Here is a 20,811-nt window from a genome sequence, read left to right as displayed (position 1 = left end):
AGCGGCAAATGACCAGAATAATTTCCGGGTGAAGCGGAAGTGACCCTAGGCGGAACGGTCGCCATGGCAGCGGCTGGGCACGCGACTGGGCGGAGGGAAGATGGCGGTGACAGGCTGGTTGGAGAGTCTGCGGGCGGCTGAGAAGACGGCGCTGCTGCAGGACGGTAACTCGAGGCCCCCCGTGAGCTCCCTCGTCCTTTTCCCCAGGGTCCAGCCCTCCACGCTGGCGCCTCCAGGAAGGGCCTCAGAGCCTGGGACGGCAGAGCTGGAAGGGTCGCGGCCGCCAGCCAAGCCAGGTCCTGCATTTGAGATGAGGAAACTGAGGCCCAGAGAGATGATGTGATTGGAACACGTGTCTCTGGACACCCCCTAATTTCCTGTATATCACCTCGCTCCGCTCGGAGTTCTGTTACTAATAAATAATACGTAATTCCTTTCACATTCATTGTCATTTGCTCCTCACCCTAGAGGCTGTTTCCACCCCATTTTACAGAAAAGAAAACTGAAATCCAAGGTTTTAGACCAGCCCCGGCGCCCCCAGCCAGTCTTGACCTGGGATCCCATGAACCTCAGTCTGGGGGTTCTATTGCTGAAGGAAGCCTGGTGTCATGGAGAGGCGGCAGAACTGCGCTGTAGTTAACGACTCTGCCATTAATTTGCCCGGGACTCTCCTAGTCGCCCCATTTACCTGTTGGAACGGCACTTTCCTCATCTGTAAAATGAGCTGGATGGGCTGGCTACCTGTTATCTCTGAGGTCCTTTCCAGTTGTAATATTGTTTGTAAGTGAAGCTCTAAATGTTCCCTGGGTCTTTAGGGGAGACAGAGTGAGGGTCCCGGGCTGCGCCTGGAAGACATGGGCACAGGGGTATGGAGTCTGACTTTCTCTCACCCTGAGATTGGCTGGTGTAGTCCCCCCCACCTTCCGTGCTTCAAGGTCCCTTCCTGGACCCACTTGGCAGCCAGGATGAATTAGGTCTGAATTCCTGTAGCTTTTAGGATACCAGCTAGGTATCCTTACATCCTAAAGCAGAGGCCAGTCAGGGAAGCCTGGAAGTTAATATCAGCTGCTCATTTGCTCATTTATTCATGCAGCATTTAGGGAGGCTTTTACTATGTGCCAAGCTGTGTACTAGAGCAGAAATACATGTTGTCTCAGGAGTTCATAGAGTGGTCAGGAAAAGACATGTAAATAAATAAGAGTGTGTGTTAAGTAGAGGGTAGAATCTTCTATAAAATGCTATGGGAGCACAAAGTGGGAAATAATCAGGTCTTTGAAGGAAGGCCTGACAGAAGAGGTGATGTTTATAGGTCCTAAAGAATTAATAGTCATTTGCTAAGTGGAGAAGAAGGGATGGCTATTCCAGCAAGAATAACTCACATGTAAAGGCATGGAGGTGTGAAAGTATATGGCTAATTACTAGGGGAATACAAAACATTTAGTGAGGCTGACTCATTCACCCAATCAGTCCTAAGAACCACTTACAATATGTCAGGTACTGGGTGCTAGGGTGCAAGGGTGAATAAAAGGTTTCTCTTCTCAGGAAGCAATGAGGGGAAATGGTGGAAAATAAAGAGAGATTGCAAATAAATTGGGGTATGTTGCGATAGATCCCGTATGCCAAGTTAAAGATTTTGAACATTATAGGACAGTGGTTTTGTTTTTACCATAAAAATACAGAACATAGAATTTACCACTTTATCCATTTTAAGTGTATAGTTCTGTGGCATTAAGTACGTTCACATTGTTCTGCGAGCATTACTACCATCCATCTCCAGAATTTTTCATCTTCAACTGAAACTATATCCATTAAACACTAATTCCCCATTCCCTCTGCCCCCAGCCTCTGGCAACCAGCCTTCAACTTTCAGTCTTAATGAATTTGATTACTATAGGAACCTCATGTAAGTGGAGTCATACAATATTTGTCCTTCTGAGACTGGCTAATTTAGCATAATGTCTTCAAGTTTCATCCCTGTTGTCACATGTGTCAAAACTTCCTTTTTAAGACTGAAGAATAGTCCATTGTATGTACAGACCACATGTGGTATGTTCATCTGTCCATGGACACTCGGGTTGCTCCCACTATTGTGAATAATACTGCTGTGAACATAGGTGTGCAAATATCTGGTCAAGTCCCTGCTTTCACTTCCTTTGGTCTCGGGACAGTGTTGAAGCAAACAGTGTTGAAACCAGGATCTTGGTGAAACAATGTTGTTAGTGTTTTTTTCAAGCAAAAAAAAAAAAAAAAAGACAAACTAATATTAAATATACGAATACACCTTGTCAAACCTCTCCTGTAGATTTACCCTCCTAGGGTGTGTGTGGGTGGGTGGGTGAGTGATGTGACCTCCTTCCCGCCAGGAATCACTGCTGTTGGTAATGAGAACTAATACATTTTATATTTTTATTCAAAAACAATTTATATTCATTATGGAAATATGAAAAATAAACAAGTCACCCATAATCTTACCATCTGGAGATAATCATAAATCACATTTCATACGTAAGCTATATTTTTCCATGCATCTACAATCACACATATGCATTTTTTCTTTTAGCAAAATATCATACTATTAATATCCTTAAAATGTTTTATATACATACACATATATACATACATACATATATATATAACAACTATGTATTCGACTAAAGTATAAATGAAATATAATCTTTGGGTAAGGGAGGATATTCTAAGCACAACTTCTGGGTAGTATCCACAAAGGAAAACACAATTGACTATATAAAAATTAAACACCTGTTTGGGAAAACTCACTTTAAACAAAGTTAAAAGGCAGTTGAAACAGCATATGTACAAGATATATGACACGTGGCTAGTATATACAAAGCTTAATTAGATTAGTAAAAAAAAAAAAAAAGATGAATACCCAAGTAAAATAGGCTAAGGCCTAAACAGGTAATTCACTAGAAACATGACCAATAAACACTTGGATCCTGGTATGGTTATTAGAGCATGGATATAGGCCGCAAGTGAGTTTAAGCCTGGGCGGGTCACTTCGTACGTAGCTTTGTGACTTGTGGACAAGTTGCCTGACCTTTAAGCTTCAATTTTCCTCATTGTGAAATACAGGTAATGGTGGCATCTAGGATTATTGTGAGAATTAAATACAATAGAAGATGAAAAGCGCTTGGCCAATAGTAAGCACTACGTCCTGCCTGGACTCAAGACTGGACTCCAGGGGGAGAAGAGGGTCAGGCCACACACCCTCTGCGCTCACAGGCAGCATCTTGTACGCCACTCCTGACAGGAAAACCCCTTCTAGCTCTTTGAGCCATCCAAACGATTAAGGGTGTTGTGACCTCGGGACCTGCTGAGAGGCGTACAGATTTGGGGTGCATTTCCGTAGAATATATACTAGGCACAACGTAAGGGAACCGTGTCCCAGGGGAGTGAATTGGACAGGAAAAAGACTTGGTAGATCAGACTCAGTTGCAAGTGGCACCTTTAGCTGGTTAAGGGCTTTGAGGCTCTTATTCATTAAGTGTACGTTGGGCCTGCCTGCTGGGCATCAGTCCTCTGTTATTTGAGCTAGATTTTGAAAGACGAGGAGGGCAAGGAGGAGATGAAAAGTAGTATGGAGCTATTGCTCGTGGAGGAAATGGCAGAGCAAAGACATGTTCAGAGAAAGCTTCAGAAAGGGAGAAAGTCCCAGAACATGTCTTAAAGTAATGGTGGGCGACGGTTGGCAGGAGTTGGGAGGCTCTGGGAGGGTTTCTCAGTGTGCTCAAGGCTCTTGATATTTCCCAGGTAGAACCCCTTGAGCTGCAAGGTGCGAGGCAAGAGGAGGCTTGGGGTAAGGCGCTCTCTGCTTTGTGCGTAGGGAGAAGGAAGGTGCACTATTTGTTCCCGGACGGAAGGAATGGCCGAAGAATATGATGAGAAGACGAGTGAACTCCTCGGTAAGTGAAAGGGGCTCCCCGTGGGCCCTTAGGAACACTTGGAGTGACCTAAGCACAGGTGAATACTCCTAACCTGGGCTTGAGGGAGGGGCCCAGCATCAAATGTGGGAGCCAGGGGAGACTGAGGTCTTTGAAGCAAGATTGTCCTGAGAATAATCTGAGGTCACTAGACACAGAAGTGGAGTGGGAGTCTGTTTGGAGCACTCCACCCCAGACAAATGAGAGAGTGGGTAATTCTTCTAAGGTGGAATGGGGGATGTAGAGAAACCGCTGGGAGAAACTTTACAGAGAAGGTGGCGCCGGAAGTGAACCTGTAGTGGTAAGGACAGGCTTTTACTGCAATTTTTTGCTCGTTTTTTTTTTTCTTTTTTTTTTTTCTTTTATTGTCTCTTTGAAGCCACATTAAAACAAGCAGTACCAGAGGCAGCAGCTTCTGACCTTGCTTAGAAGCAAACACTATGAAATATGACCCTTATCTTGGAGAATGTCTGAATCAAAGGGAGTAAGGGGTAGAATGGTGGTTTTTGCAGCCTTATCATTTGCATTCCTGTAGCTCTTTTCCTCTAAGAATCGGCTCCAACTTGGATTTCTTGGAATTATTTGATTTGTCCATCCTCTGTTCCAGGTCTGCACAGCAGCATTAACTGACTTCCCAGAGCTAGGTGACTGGTGCCTTGACCCAGGGCCTGAGGCTGTCAGCAGTGGGAGTGGTCTCTTTATTAAGTTCTACCTGAAATGCTAAGACCAATGATGGAATCATGCACTGGGTTATTTTCTTGTCATTATTCCTGACTTTAATTTCTTCCTGGGTCTGATCGACAGGTAGGTAGTGGTGAGGGAATTTCTTTTTCCCTTTTTCTGACAGCTCATAAATGTCTAGAAACCGACAACATGGATTATGCTGGTTTGCATTCTCTTAGTCCCCAGTCTTTAAATGTTTGTCCTGCGCATGTTCAGTCAAGAGTAAAGTGTTGATCCCTCCTTATTATGAGCTGCTTGGGCTCCAGTCCCAATTGGTTTAGTCTGGTACTATTAAAAATCTTGATGTGTTTAGCATATGACACTGATTTGGTGGAAACCAATACAGTAGTAATATCCTCACAATGCATTGTAATTTATAGCACTCCCAGGGGGTGACAGCCTTGGAATGCCTAACAGGGGCGAGCTTATGAAAAGCAGAGGTCACGTGGGCTAACCCACCAGCATCACCAGGCTGGGGACTAGCTGCAGCTCCTCTCCCCCAGCCCCCAGTGTCACCTCTCTTTCCTACACAGAGCAAATCAAACAGCTATAGCTGCTGTGGCTATAAAAATAAACAAATAAAACCTGGGTCTCTTAGTTGTGCTTGGACATGAAATTAAAATGAAAAAAGTCCAGATTCCTTCATTTGTAGCATCCCACATTAATCTGTCATTTCTCCTCTTGGCAGGCGGGAATTAGACAGTGGCCTCCAAACTCCTTTCTGAAAAAGCAGAAATGGAGGTTCACGGGAGAACATGTTTGGCTAAAGTTGACCTAGTAATGATATTCATACCGTAACTTTCATTCAGCACCATGCCAAGTGCTTATGTGAATTATCTCGTTTAGTCATCTTCATTACGGCCCGATGAGGTAGGTACTGTTGTCCCCATTTTACAGTTAAAAAAGCAAACAAAACATGGAAGCTTCAAGAGTTTAAGCACCTTGTTCAGAATCACGTAGCTGGTTAGTTTCTGAGCTAGGATTTAAATCTAAGTCTGATTGAGAGCCTATGCTTTAGTCAACAACTCTTGGGAATTGAGAATACTTAACCCTGCTTTCTTTTCTTTATACTAAATTTTGCTCTCCCCAGAATGACCTGAGTAGGGGCTGGTGGGGACAGGACAGAGATGGGCAGAGAGGAACACCCCACTCGAAACACCAGGCCCTTTGAACAGCTGATCCTTTTCTTACCCATTTCTAACCACCACCACACCCCACCACCTGCTGTCGTTGCAAAGTAGTGTTCATTATTAACTTTTCTTTCTTTTTTTCTAATAATTTTTAATTTATTTTCCAATTACAGTTGACATACAATATTATATTAGTTTTTGGTGTACAACATAGTGACTGGTATTTATAAAACTTAAGAAATGATCACCCTGATAAGTCTAGTACCCATCTGACACGGTACATAGAGTTATTATAATATTATTGACTATATTCCCTATGCTATACTTTACATACACATGATTATTTGCAACTACCAAGCACTTCTCCTTCTTAATCCCTTCCCCTTTTTCACCCATTCCCCAATATACCCTCCCATTTGGCAACCATCAAAATGTTCTCTGTATCTATGAGTTTATTTCTGTTTTGTTGTTCATTTATTTTCTTTTTTATACTCCACATATAAGTGAAATCAAATGGTATTCATCTTTCTCTGACATATTTCACTTAGCATAGTACCCTCTAGGTCCATCCATGTTGTTGCAGGTGGCAAGATGTCATTCTTTTTTATAACTGAGTATATTCCATTACATATATTTATCACTTTTTCTTTATCCATTCACCTATTGATGGACAATTAGGTTGCTTCCATATCTAGACTATTGTAAAAATGCTGCAGTACGCATATGGATGCATATATATGATTTCAAATTAGTGTTTTTGGGTTTCTTTGCATAAATATCAGAAGTGGAATTTCTGGGTCCTTCTTTGTCTCTTGTTTAGCCTTGTTTTAAAGTCTACTTTGTTGTCTGGTATAAGGTATTGCTACTACTCTACAGATTTTGTTTGTTTGTTTTTGTTTTTTGTTTTGTTTTCCATTTTGATGAAATATTTTTTTCCATCCCTTTGCTTTCAGTCTGTGTGGTGTCTTTCATCTGAAATGAGCCTCTTACAGGCAGTATATATAGGGGCCCTGTTTTTCTCTTATCCATTCATCTGCCCTATGTCTTTTGATTGGAGCATGTAATCAATTTACATTTAAAATATAGTTAATTGCTAATAGATATATAGTTTATTGCCATTGTATTATTTATATTTTTTTATCTTTTCTTTTTTCTTCTTCCAGGAGTCCCTTTAACATTCTTGTAATACTGGTTTGCTGGTGATGAAATTCCTTTAGCTTTTTCTTGTCTGGGAAGCTCTTTTATCTGTTCTAATAATTCCAAATGATAGCTTTGCTGGGTAGAAGTAATCTTGGTTGTAGGGTCCCTTGCTTTCATCATTTTTTGAATATTATTGTGCCATCCCTTCTTGCCTGCAAAGTTTATGGTTGAGAAATCAGCTGGGCAGTCTTATGAGATTTCCTTGTAGGTAACTAACTGGGTTACTCTTGCTGCTTTTTACTATTCTCTCTTTGACTTTAAATAAACCTTTGGTGTTTTAATTATGATGTGTCTTGGTGTGGGCCTGTTTGGGTTCATCTTTGTTTGGGACTCTGCCCTTGCTGGCTTGTATGTCTAATTCGTTTCACCAGGTTAGGGAAGTTTCTGTCATATTTCATTATTTCTTTAAATTTTTCTTCTGTCAATTTCTTCAAATAGGTTTTCAATTCCTTTTTGTTGTACCCCATAGATTTTCAATTCCTTGCTCACTCCTTTTTGTGGTACTCCTAAGATATGAATGTTGGTATACTTGATGTCCCAGCTATCCCAGTGGCCCCTTAAACTGTCCTCATTTCTTTGGATTCTTTTTTCGTTTTGTTATTCTGATTGGGTGTTTTCTGCTACCTTATCTTCCAAATCGCTGATTAGGTCCTCTGCTTCATCTAATCTACTGTTGATTCCCTCTAAGGTATTCTTCATTTCAGTTATTGTAGTCTTCATGTCTGACTGGTTCTTTTTTATGTTCTCTATTTCCATTTTTATGTTTCCTATCTCTTTGTTGGTGTGTTGGTTCTGGGGCCTCTTGGAAGGGACTGTGGTACAGGCCAATGTTAGCTGCTGCCTGTGCCCTGCCTACAGCCACTTGGTATGAGGTACAAAGTTATCTGCAGATGGGTGTCACTTGTGCTGGGCTTGGAGGTGCCTCAGAGAGGCTAAGCTGCAAACTGAGGCTAAGCTGCAAACTGAGGCTGCCACTAGTGCTGGGCTTGGGACTGCTTAGCAAGAGGTACAGGGCATGCCAAGGTCAGATGCTGCTTGTTTGGGGTTTGTGAACCTTTGAGAGATTTTAGGAAAGCCCACAGCATGAGCCAAGACAGGCCGTTTGTATGAGAAAACCACTGGAATCAACTTGGGTGGGCCTGCAAGTTGGGTGGGGCCATGGTCTCAGGGAGTCACCAGGGTGGGGTGAATGGTGTTAGCCAGGTTGATGGAGACTCAGATATGGCGCCCTCCTGCACTGCAGGCTGGATGGGGGTAGGTCTCAACAAAGGAACAATGGCTTCTGCTAGCACTTCTGTCTAAGAGAAAGCTGCCCCTTCAGCCCTCGCTCTGAAGCCAGACAATTCAGTTCCTCCTCATATGTCCCTGGCACCTTTTAAGCTGCTGCCCTAGCTCTAGAGCTGAGAGTGAGTCTGTCAGAAAGTAAGTCCATGTGGGCTCTTTAAAAGGAGCTCCTGGAACTCCAACTGCCTTCTGTCTCACTTATTCACAGTCTCCACTAGTTTCCACATCCAGAAGTCATGGGACATCTCTTCCTGGCACTGGAACCCTGGGCTGGGGAGCTTGGTGTGGGGCTGGAACCCCACACTCCTCAGAGGGTACCTCTGAAGCCGAAATATCCCTCCTGAGTTTTAACCACCACACATGGGTGTGGGACCAGCCCATTCTGTGCCTCGGCCCCTCCCACCAGTCTCCATTTGGCTTCTGTACATCCTTAATTATAGGACTTGTGTTCAGCTACACTTCAGGTGGTTCTCAAAGTTGGTTTTTTTGTAGTTTAGTTGTAATTTTGATGTGGTCCTGGGAGGAGGTGAGCACAGCATTTACCTACTCCACCATCTTGACTGGAACTGTCTCATTATTAATTTTTAAATATAAATAATCCCAGGGTCTGAACCGACTTTTACTTGTTTGTTCTATCTATTAAGTAAAATATGAACAGTGTTTTAGTGGCCATAAATAGGAATAGTTTCCATTTTTCCTAGCTATTATATAAATTTGATAATTGGCCAAACTGGTTTTCTGTGTTAGAAAAACTCAGAAAGTAATTTATAGAGGAAGAATTGCCAGTAGTGTGTCTGTCTAGGTTGGAGTTCTTCCAGTTGGTGTTAAGAAGCATAGTAGTGTCATAGTCTTTCTACCCTCTCAATGCTATTCATTCTTATCCCTGAATACATACAGCCCCTACATGAAGGCTGTATGTATTCATAGAGGGAAAAACTGAAGGGCCCCATAACAATGACCGGAACATCAAACCAGCCCCAGAGGAACACAGCATGTCCAGAGGTGCAGAGGCCGAAGGGCAGGCCATCCCCTAGCGATTACATTCGGATTACTGGCTTAATCTGCTTTGGTATTTGACTGCCAGCCTAACCACCCCAGGCTGCATTTGGAGGATATTGAGCACTTTCATCCCCAAGCACTTCACTGGCTTTATAAATGACCCACTCGATTCTCTTCAGCCTCCTCAGGGATGGGACGTGGCAGCTGTTTAATAGCCACATAGCAACGTTGCAGTGTTTTAGGGCAGAAAAGAAGAATCCTACATCCAGTTTAAGCTGCAGGGAGTATTTAGGAAAGGGGAATGTAATTATCCACATTGGAAGTGGGCCAGCGCTCAGAGCTTTGGGGAAAGAGGCCTGTAGGACCTCGACTTCCCAGCCCACCTGAAAGATGGGGCCTCCTTTCAGCAGTCTGGGACATCAGCCTGCTTCCTGCTGACTTAGGAAAAAGCCCCCAGGCGCTGCCTCCTTCATATATTCCCCATCAGATCCTTTATAGGGTCATTGAAAGTCTCCTTTCCAAGGACTGGCCCTGGCTCAGCTGGGAAGATATGACAGCATCCCAGGGAGCTGCCTTGCACACACCAGTTTGGGTTTAACATATAATCAAATCAGAGTGACAGCAGGTGGAAGCAGTCTTCTGTTGCCTCAGGAGCTGTCCTTGAGTTCAGGAACAAAGACAGGACAAGAAGACAAAAAGTGTGGATTTGCACGTGTGCATTCCTGCCCACGTCCGTGGGAAAAAATAACAAGGACTTCACCAAAATCATTTATTGGTCTTATAAGGGAATGAATAAGGAGACTTTCTAACAAAGAATTTAATCCCAAAGTATTGAAACAAACAAACAAACAAAACAAGGTGAAACAACCAAAGGTACTAAGTTCCTGTGACCTAAGTGGCTTTTTAAGGTCAGTGGTAAAGAAATGAATAGCTGACTTTCCTCCTCCTGAGTGTACTTGGGAAGGCCTCTGTGCAAAACCCAACATTCCTTGGAGTAAAAGAGTAGACAGGAAATCCTGGGGTCGCAATTGCCTCTGTTGGCCACACTGGTATCATGCTTTAGGACATGTGATTTAACAAGGCCCGTTATTACTGGGATGCCTCACTTATCCAGCCCCAGAGAGTTAGGTGCTCCTCATAAATTACATTGTCAGATAAAGCCTTTCTTTTAAAGACTAAAATATAAAAAAAGAAGTAGAGCTACTTAAAAAACATAGAAACCTTTCTAAATATCATGTATGCTTATTGAACATTTATAGAATATAATTTAGCCTTTTATTAGTGATTCAAATTCTGGACTTAGAGGTAGGAGACCTGAATTTTAGCTGTGGCTTTTGCGGGTTCGTTTATCTCTCTGAGTATTGGTAATTCTTCATACTCTGTCCGCTTGGAGGGAGGCGGCAAGGGAAGAAACACTATTTCCCATTTAGAAAAATACAGGCATTGGACTAGATGCTTTCTAAGGGAACCTCCACCTTTAAATGTGTGATGATTGTGTTCCACCATATAGTGATCCCCTCAGGGTCTAAGGGTGCTTGTTTGCCCTCACACTAAATGGTCCCCGTACTTTGTAGTTTTGCCATTGCCCTCCAATGTGGGCTGTCCTCTCATGCTGTTGCCAGGATGCCTGGGGAAACAATTTTCTGCCTTATTCTGCACATAGCCTTTTATATATAGTCTGAGTGAGAATCGAGGAGCGATCTTTCCTACGGTATAGAGTGAGCGGTGTGGGGCTTCTCACGATAAGCCGCTGCTTGGAGGCATTTGTCACTTCTGAGTTTGTGACTATGACAGAGGCCCCCCAGAAGGCTGGCTTCCAGTTAAGCGAGGTGCTATGTTAAATGAATAGATTTAGATATACTCCCAGTCACAGTCCATTCACTTCAGAGAGTAGAAGTATTTGTGGAAAAAAAAAAGTTGCCTATAAAGCATATTTCCAAATTTTACTCTTCCATATTAATTTTCATTATAAACTTGGAAATGTGTTTCTAGGGAGAATTTTTGGCCCTAAGACGTAATAAAATCACACTGCAGAATGCAGCAGACCTTGTAAAGGCACATATTCAAGGGAAAATTCTAATTTTACAGGCACACTTTTGTGTTCAGCTTGCATGCTTTACTTAGAGCAGTCAGGGTGTTGGGTTGGCACAGCTGCTCCAAAGGCCTCAAAGAAACCCACCCGTGCTCCTGATTCAGAGAATCAGACAGCAGCTCTCATCCCCTAGCCCAGAAAAGGGAGCTAACAGGAACAGCTGCGGCAGAATCCCTGGCCCTTTTGAGTTGTTTATTAGCTCCTTACAACAGCGTCAGGAAGGCTACTGGCCTTAGCAGCACCTGGGCTGCCCAGACTGGATGATGCCCCAATGCAGCAGGAAGGGAAAGGAACAGAGGGGTTCAGCTCCGGAGTCCCTCCTGCAGAGTGATGGGCTGCCCTGTGACAGCAGTCCTAATGACACGGCTGAGTGGGGTTCCAGAAACCCTGGCAGGGCTTTCAGGTCTGTCCATTGAATTAGTTTGTTTCAATGTATGTGCCTTATTTGAAAAAAACAAAAAAAATCTTATGCAAACATCTGGGTTGTAAAGAAGGTAAAATAGAGATGGTTGCGTGATAAGAGGATCATTCCCCATCACAAAAAATTCCCATTAGATCTTCTATAAATATGCATTTAAAGTATGATGTGTGCCCAAAATTTGTTTAAATACAACTTTGGGGCTGTTGTTTTAAACCTGGTTTACCTGAAATGAGTAAATTTCTACATTTGGACTTTCTGAGTCATGAGACCAAATCTGTCTATCAACTTCACCCTCTTACTTCATTTTTTCTTTTGCACATTTTTAGATGGAAAAAAATGCATGTCAACTCACTTTTTGGGAACCAAATTTTCCCAGTTACTCGTAGCTACGCTTTTTCCTAACCCTTGCATTTTCCCCTTAGTCGAAGCCACACTGGGGGTTTCTTAACTCCACTTGGCTCCTTGCCGAGTTTGTTTCCAGTTCCTTTGTCTGGGTGTCGATGATATGGCCTATACAGTTGTCTAAGGTTTAAATGCTCTACTGAGATTCAGAGGACGTGAGGTCCCTGCTCTGATGGACAAAGCCATTGGAAAGGCCATAGCTCCCACTTTTATTCTGTTCTCTTACCTCCGGTGATGTCTGTGATTCAGCAGAAAAGAGCCAGAGCCCCTTTTCATCCCCATAATCCCATTGCTTCCTTCTCTCCCCAGTGAGAAAGTGGCGTGTTAAAAGTGCCCTGGGAGCCTTGGGCCAGTGGCAGATTGAGGTGGGAGAGCCAGCACCCCATGGAGCAGGGAGCCTGGGGCCTGACTCATCAAGGAGAACAATGCCAATGTATGTCCTATCTGTCAGGTGTCTTGGGTTAGGGGGGGCTGAGGGGGAGTGGGCTGCCAGCCCTTGAGGACAGACCATGTTTTGTTCACTCCTCATCTCCAATGTGCCCACCTGCACACAGTAGTCTAGAGGTGCTTGATGAATGAATACCCAAAGGGTTTTGGCTTGGTCATCCCAGGGCGAGTGTCCCAGTCCTGAATGTCACAGCGATAACAGCATCAGAGGCAGCTGAGGAGAAGAACTGTCTCCCGTGGTGCCTGCGGGCAGAGTTTTGTGGAAGGGGAGTCATCCCTTCCTGCCCCTCCCCAAGAACAGTCCTGGAGTTGGATTTGCCTTCTGCAGCCCATCTTCATGCGCAAGGACACCAAGATGAGTTTCCAGTGGCGGATCCGAAACCTCGCCTACCCTAAAGATGTCTATAGTGTCTGTGTGGACCAGAAGGAGCGCTGTGTGGTTGTCAGAACAAGCAACAAAAAGTAAGTAGTGTGGTGGGTAGCGGGCTTCCTGTGTCTGAACCGGGTGGGGGTGGGCTTTGACCTGGGTTAGGGCTCAGACTGCCCCCTACCCCGGTAGGGGCCTCAGAGATGCCTCCTCCAACTCTGAGGGAGGGAGGGAAGAAGGCTGCACTAAAACCCCAGTAGGCACTGAAAGCTAAAGGGCTTCCTTCCAGCAAGACCAGCTGGAATAATGTAATTGGCTCCATCAGGGCAGGGAAATTTGAACATGTGTCTGGTCCAGTACCTGACACATACTGGGGCTCAATAAATGTTTGTTGAATGAGGGGATGAGGGAATCACCTGGCTGTTAACTTGTGATCTCAGGTGGTTTTGCTGTGAGGTTATTGTGACTCTGACCTCTGGCTGGATCTAGTCCATGGTGAACTTGGCCTGGGGATATCACTGTTGGAGCTGGCAGGGAGCTAGGACCTGGAAGTCACACTTATCTGAGATGGCAGTTACGGGACTTTGAACCTGGAGCAGCAAACCTGATCCCTTCCTTGACTGAGGGACAGTGGGCAGGTGCTTTGGCCTCTTGGAAGTCTCTTACATTACTTTTCAAAAGGAGTACTCAACTTCTGTTTGCTCCTCTCCTGGTGGTCTGCTGGGGGAAGGCAAAATGTAGGGTTGAGGGAACAGAAGATGGCTAAGGTGGAGATTTGATCCTGGCAAGGATGCCTCCGGGCTGACCGTCTTGGAAATGCATTGATCCCATTTATGGTTCCGAAGCTCTGACTGATCACAAGACAAGGAAGAACGCTGTAATGAATCAGTCTTGCTGTGGGCCAGAGGGCTTGCAGTGTATGACCAACTCCCATGATGTAGATTCGGGGTATTGACATGGGAGGTTTTGTGAGTTACTGGTCCACAAGCTGTGAAGCCACCCAACATGCCTCATGGGGTGCTAAGCTTAGCTCAGAGGTGCCCCCGCTGGTTTACATGCAGTAAGGAGGACACAGCTCTGCCCATCTTCTCAGGTGGTGTAGTGCCAGCCTCCCCTTTCATCTCCCTCAAGTCCATCCACAAGGCCCACAGGGAAGCCGCGTGGCTCCCAGGCTTCCCCCAGTGCAGCCCTGGGTCCTGCCCACTTCTTATGACCTCCCCTCTACCCCATCACTTTGGCAGGGTTAAGGGGACAGGGAAGGGGTGGAGATGAATGAATTAATTTCAGGATTATTGCTGTACATGCAGCCAGTAGCCCCTGCAGTGGACCTTGTCTATAAATATAAAGTCATAATAATAAGGGTTTGCGTTTATAAAGCACTTTGAAGCCCTCAGACAAAAGGCACTTTATTCCCGTTATTGTTCTCATCATTAACAGGAGTCAGTGCCTAAAGTGGAATTTAGCAATTTCAGACAACAGAGAAATTGCCTGTAGGAAAACAAACTCCATGCTTCAGCAAGCATTCCCTGGCGTAAGAGGCCTTGGGTCCAAACTGGGAACAAAAGTGCTTCTGATAGCACTTGAATCTGCAGCCCAGCAGTTTGTGGAGCTGGCTGCTGCCTCCCTTTTGTCCCCCAGAGGTCACTGTCGAATACAGATATCAGACAGAAATGTGATTACTGGGGAGTGAGAAAAGAGAGGCTAGCTAACTCACCAAAAAAATTCATCTGTGGGGAGGTCCTCCGGGTCCCATCTCCTGCGTGTCTCCAGCCATAGGTGGCGCTGTTGGCCAGCAGCTCCAGGGCTACAGGCCCACTCCAGTGCCCAAGGCAGCAGGAGACATTTTTGAACTGATGGGTGAGGCCAGGTGTGGTGGGGTAGTGCCCCTGGAGCGGGTAGGACCAGGGGTTGGAGAGGAGAGGAGTTTGTCAGTGTCCCCTTTGGAGACAACGCTAAGCCTCTGGTCCAGTGGCCCAGCCTAGCCTGCCTCAGGTCCCTCTGCTGGGAGGTAGGCGAGAGGGACCACTAATCCCTTAATCCTGAGCCTAGTGGCATTTTCATCTTTGACCTGGAGTAGTAATGTGTCCTGTACCTTTACTACCATTAATTAAACAGAACTTAATGGCTATTCCTTTGAGCAGTGTTTAACTTTCTTAGGATACTTTAAAAATATTTTTTCTGGTCATCACACTGTCCAAAGGTGGGCAGGGTACATATTTTTATTCTTGTGTTATATGTTAATGGTTATGTAAGGGTATCTGTAAAGTCAGCATGATGGAGTGACTTGCTGGAGGTAAAGTTAGTGGTAGTCTCAATGCCCAGGCATCTGGGTTCCACCACACTGTGACATTTCTCTCTGATTTGAGTTCTTCCTTCATCTGGAGGTTCTGTGCCTGCCTGGTTCTAATGTTCTGGCATGTGGTTACTAATAGAAGCCAGAGTTCCTCTGTCCATACTACCTTGTCCCTGAAGAACTGGGTTGGCCACTTTTCATGAAGGAATTGATTCCAGTGCATTATGCCGTTGGCCTCAGGTGTTAGTGAGGATGAATCAGAGAAGGAAGAAAGTGCTTTTCCAGGATCCCAGTGTGGAACCATCTGTTCCTGTTAAGAGTGTTTGTGCATAAAATGTTCTTAGCCTCCACCTAGAAGCTGGCAGCTGTAAGTAGAATGAGCCAGGGTGTTGGAGTGGGAAGATGTCGGCTTAAAGCTGACCTCTGCCATGTATTAGTTGTGGAATTTTAGGCAAGGTTTCCTCATCTATCACAGGAGAATACTCATACCTACCTCAAGGATTGGAGAATTTGATGAAACCGTATAGGTACAAATGCCTAGCACAATGGCCGGCCTGAAGCGGGTTCCCAATTCTTTGGAAATTGGGACCTAAAGAGAATTCGGCTGATTTGGCATCAACGATACTAAACTGTGGGAGGTGTTAATGGTCATCACTAGAAAAAAGGACTCGGTATTCAAATAAGTTCAGGAAACTCTGGATTAAACAAGTTTCTCTTTGGTACTTACTCTGTTTCCCCGAAAATAAGACCTAGCTAGACAATCAGCTCTAATGTGTCTTTTGGAGCAAAAATTAACGTAAGACCCGGTCTTAGTTTACTATAAGACCCGGTATAATATAATAAATATAATACCGGGTCTTATATTAATTTTTGCTCCAAAAGACGCATTAGAGCTGATTGTCCGGCTAGGTCTTATTTTCGGGGAAACACGGTAGGACTTCTGAGAGCCTTTAGTATGTGAATATGTATTGTGACTCTAGGAGGGGCTGCTGTAGGCAGGAATGGCCATTTTTGTGTGGACCCTTGATGTTTAAGGAAGAAGGAAGATTTGCCCACCGATTTTCTAAGGGCTGGACTCTCTGGGGGCTTCTCTGGACCACTCCGCCAACCATGTGTGCAGCTGTACAGGACTCCCCCTTGAGGCGGGTGGGGTATGGCCCCATGCACTGTAGGGGGCAGTGTGACTGACTCCACAGTGGCCCGCCCTGCCTTTTCTTTCAGCCTGTCCTCCAGTCTCTCTCTGAAGACCTGGCCTTTCTCAGTCCACTGCAAGGGAGATTGGGCTGGGAAAGGACTGGGAATTGGGAAGGGGATACAGTGGGAAGAGAGTGATGGGGTATGGTAGGTCATTTCTGAAATAGCCAAAAGGAAGGAGGGCTTTTTGGCACATGTTGAAGAGAGGTACAGAGTTGGCCTGTTCCATGAACTTTAAGTCCATTTAGGGCAGCTTCTTTGTTTGAGGAAGGAATTTGGAGGAAGAAACTGAGGGTCCAACGCTACCTGGCTTTCCCAGGGTCACAGGGCAGGGCCAGGAGGCCTCCTGAGAGCGTCTGCTTCCACATATGTCTTTTGAACACCTTTGAGATTCAGAAAAGAAGACCACCGTATCTTACAGAGAGTGCTGTGGGGACCTGCAGGGTGGCTGGCTCCTCGGGGAGCCCACCCCCCATACCTGCCCCATCCTTGGAGAAATGCAGGGAACCTAGACCAGGTGGTCTAGTACTTTGAGGTAAGAATGTGGAAAGATGGAGGGGTCAGGAGATTTGATGAATTATTACTTGTAATTCGGGAATCTCCATTCACGAGTTTTGTGACTTTGGCAAGATACCTAACTTTTCTGTGCCTCAGTTTCCTTTTCTGTAAAAGGATAATAGAAGTAACCAACCTGAAAAGGTTGTTTTGAGGATTTAGTGTGTCTAGAACAGTGCCTGGCACAGAAGCATTAATAAATGTCACCTTTCATGTGTGTCTGATACTGAGGACAGAGAAGGGAAGTGGAACTGGGGGAGTGTTGGATATTTGCAAAAAGCCCAGGAACCTATAAGAGTTAGCTTTTAGCAGGAACACAGCACGGTCTCCTCAGGCAGCGATGTAGCCTTGTTTCTTCTTTACCCTTAAATCTCCAGCTCACAGCTCGAGGCCTGGGACACAGTTGATGCCTAGGAAATGTTTGCTACCTACCTAGGGCTGCCTGAGGCTAAGCATTCTGACTTCCCCAGAAGCACAGTGGATCCCTCTCTAGTCCAGGTGCTCGTGAGAAAGTCAAATGCTGTTCCTCTCAGGGCAAACCCCAAAATCAGGGAGTGGAGGTGAGAAGGGGCGGGGCTACTCTGTGAGGAGATGCCTCCTGAAAGATGGGAGTAGGACAGGGAAGGGGGCAGCAAGCCACGCACCTCACATTCCCTTTGACCTGCTGTCATTGAGGCCAAACCCCAGGATTCCTTTGGCAGTCCCATTGCCCCAGCTTGGGGAATATAGCTGGACATTGCCCCTCTGAGGGTGCACAGGTGTGCCCCTATCCGCCCAGCATGCAAGCCAGGTAGGCAGAGAGGATACCCCCATGCTATACAGGAAGGTCTTACACAGGCCCTGTGGGTTCTGCTGGGCTGCGTGTGGTTGGGCTGCTCCTCTCCTGGTTCTGCTTCTTGTGTATATTTGCAGGGAAGATGTTAACACTTCCTAACAAGCCTTTGTGTTCATCTAATCTCTGCTGTTTAACCTTTGACTCTCCCCTATTATCAGTGTCTGCCACCTTTGCTGGCCAGACCTAGGGCCCCAGGAAGAGACCTTAGCCTGTGCTGGCTAGGAAGAGGATGAGGCAGGCATTCCACCCCGTTAGGCAGGCAGATGGATCGCCTTTCCCTGGGGCAGAGCTTTGGAAAATAAAGCAAACCTGTGGTGCCATTAGGACCCCCCCAGCCCCCACTCCTTTTGAACTGTCAGACTTTAAGTAAACATTCTTTTCCTGCCATGGGTCCCAGCACCTTGGTGGGGAGCGGGGAACCTGGGAGGAGAGGGGCCCTGAGAGCCTCTGCTAAACTGAGGGATTTGGGCAGGGAGAGCGGGGCAGAAGTGCTGCATTGATGTCAACTCTCTGAGTCCCCAGGGCATCAGGGCTTTTGAAGTGGACTCGGGGTAGCTGTCACCACAAGGACCAGGCTCCTCTGAAGTATTAGAAGCCCCTCCTCTCCAGGCCCCTCACTTGAGTTTGTTTCTACCTGCCTGCAGGTTTCCCTCCCCAGCCCACACATCCTCGGCAGCATCACTGCTGCTGCCGTGTCCAGGTGACAGGTCTGGCAGCCACTGGCCAGAGCCTAGGCTATACTTCCACCTGGGAAAATGCCAAACGGGCCTGCTGCTAACGATGAATAGGCCATTCTTTGTGCTCTGGTGTGATAAGCACCAAACTAGGAGCAAGGAACTTTAATCCTGACTCCATTGACAACTGGAAGACATTTCACCTCACTGAGCCGAGTTTCCTCTTCTTTAAAGGTCAAATTTCCTGCAAAACAAAGTCCAGTTACACACATTATAGGATGGGTGTTGCTATCTGGGATTTTTTGTTTTGTTTGTGTCTTTACTAAAAGGGATCATTAATCTCTGGACTGGCACCTACAGATGATAGGGATTGTGTGTGGTGTGTGAAAAGGAGTGGGGTCTCAGGGCCAGCGAAGTACTCGAGTCCCAGAAATCCAGCTTCCATGATGAGTCACGTTTGTTCTCTCTGGGAGCTTTCTCCTTGTGGCTATACTTCCCTCTGCCTACAAGTCAGTCAGCTGACACCGCCTTGAGAGATCCCAAAGGAAAAGGGTAGCTGAGGCCTTCAGTTGGAAGTCCCATGTAAACGGTAACTGTCAGTCCCCAGTTTGGGAGGACAGCCCTAGATGTCCTTATCCGTCCCTTGTTAGCACACATATCACATTTTCTTGGGGTGCAGAGGAGGCCCGGCTTGCTTGAGCTATCTGTGTATTTCAGGTTTCTTCTGTCTTTGGTAGTCCCAAGCTTGCAGAAGTGGCCCAGAGGAACTCCCAGAGATAAGGGTGGGCGAGGGAGAAGTTTTTATTTGAAAATGCAGAAACCTTGGAAACAGAGCCCAGGATGTGAAGACACTGGGTGAAAAGCCAGAATAAGGGTGGTATGAGTCACTCTAACCCCTGGCTTAATCAAGGAGTCATGACTCGTCTTGCTTTTCTGCTGGACCATCCATAGGCCTTTTATTCTTTTGTTTCCAGGGCCAGCCACTAAGCTCCAAAATACTGGTGTTCTAACTGGCTTCTCTTCCTCTCTGGCCGTGTGGAAGATGTGGGAGAACTATTTAAAGCTAGGTGGCAGAGGGCCTGATGCCCACTGTTTGGGTTATATTGCTGGGTGTCCCCATGGCCGCCTTATGTCTCCACAGGTACTACAAGAAGTTCTCCATTCCTGACCTGGACAGATACCAGCTACCTCTGGATGACTCTTTGCTGAGCTTTGCTTATGCCAACTGCACCCTGATCATCTCCGTAAGATTCACCCAAACTTACTGACCACTGCAGCAGGGAGAGGCTACCTCTTACCCTGCCCATAGGAGTCCCCAGTTTTTTGGAGTGTGCTTGCTACAGAACAGGCATCTCTAGTTCTGCATGGGGAGAGCAGGGTGGGGGCTCAGGCAGAAACCTGATCTTATGAATCACAGCGGGAAGAGGATAGAGGGTGACGGGAAGGGGTAGAAATCACAGGACTGGGGTTCTGGTCCAAGGCCTGCTCCTACCCAGCCATGTGACCTTGAGCAAATCATTCAAGCCTGTAGGCCTCAATTTCCTCATCTTTGTATAAAGAGATCAGAAGGGTGTGTGTGTGTGTGTGTAGGAAGGGGGGATGTGACTGAATTATGTCTTCTCCCTGGCTTTGTCTACAGTACCAGAAGCCAAAGGAGGTCCTGCTGGCGGAGTCAGAGCTGCAGAAGGAGCTGAAGAAGGTAAAGATGGCCCACAGCAGTGATGGGGACTGCAAGACCCAGTAGTGGACCCGAGCCTGCACTTCCGGGGTGGCAAGTGGGTGAGGCTCTTCCTGTCAGCTGTGAGACTTCGAGGCCTGGGCCTTTCTGGCACAGGGCAGTCTCTTCTCTTCCAGGCTCTGAAAGAGCTGGGCCTTGGGGCCCTCCTGGCCCCCTGCATCGTGGTCTGATCTGAGTAAAGTCATTCTGAGTCGCTGTAGGTAGACTGCCCTCTTGTCCACTTCTGTATGCTCCTGTCGCCAGGGAGGGTGCTGGTGGCAACGTTCCCTTCTCTGTCCTAGGGACCTTCCGTATAAAGGGAGGCATGGGCCTTAGTGGTGAAGAGGGTGGGGGGGGACCCTGACCATGCAGGAGAGGGCCGAGGTCTTCCCCCACCTGTTTGCATCAGTTCGGAAGACGACTAGGCTAAAGGGTGCCTGTCTACCTTAGCTTGCAGAAGTGGCCTAGAGGAACTCCCTAAGATAAGGGTGGGCGAGAGAGAAGTTTTTATTTAAAAATGCAGAAACCCTGGAAACA

At 46.1% G+C, this 20,811-nt stretch overlaps 1 protein-coding gene across 1 annotated transcript; it reads left to right on the top strand.

The window, feature by feature from the left end:
* Nucleotides 1-68: 68 nt before the first annotated feature.
* Nucleotides 69-20,498, top strand: DPCD (deleted in primary ciliary dyskinesia homolog (mouse)). The gene is given in 8 exon segments (XM_033130071.1): nt 69-164; nt 3,845-3,881; nt 3,883-3,923; nt 12,502-12,597; nt 12,600-12,625; nt 12,968-13,101; nt 19,699-19,801; nt 20,197-20,498. Coding segments are annotated over 8 exon segments (606 nt in total). The 5' UTR covers nt 69-100; the 3' UTR covers nt 20,302-20,498.
* The last annotated feature ends 313 nt before the right edge of the window (nt 20,499-20,811 follow it).

Source organism: Rhinolophus ferrumequinum, chromosome 16, assembly GCF_004115265.2.
Source record: "Rhinolophus ferrumequinum isolate MPI-CBG mRhiFer1 chromosome 16, mRhiFer1_v1.p, whole genome shotgun sequence".
NCBI lineage: Eukaryota > Metazoa > Chordata > Mammalia > Chiroptera > Rhinolophidae > Rhinolophus > Rhinolophus ferrumequinum.
The sequence above is the reverse complement of the archived record's forward strand: the minus strand, read 5'-3'. Positions and strand labels throughout refer to the sequence as shown.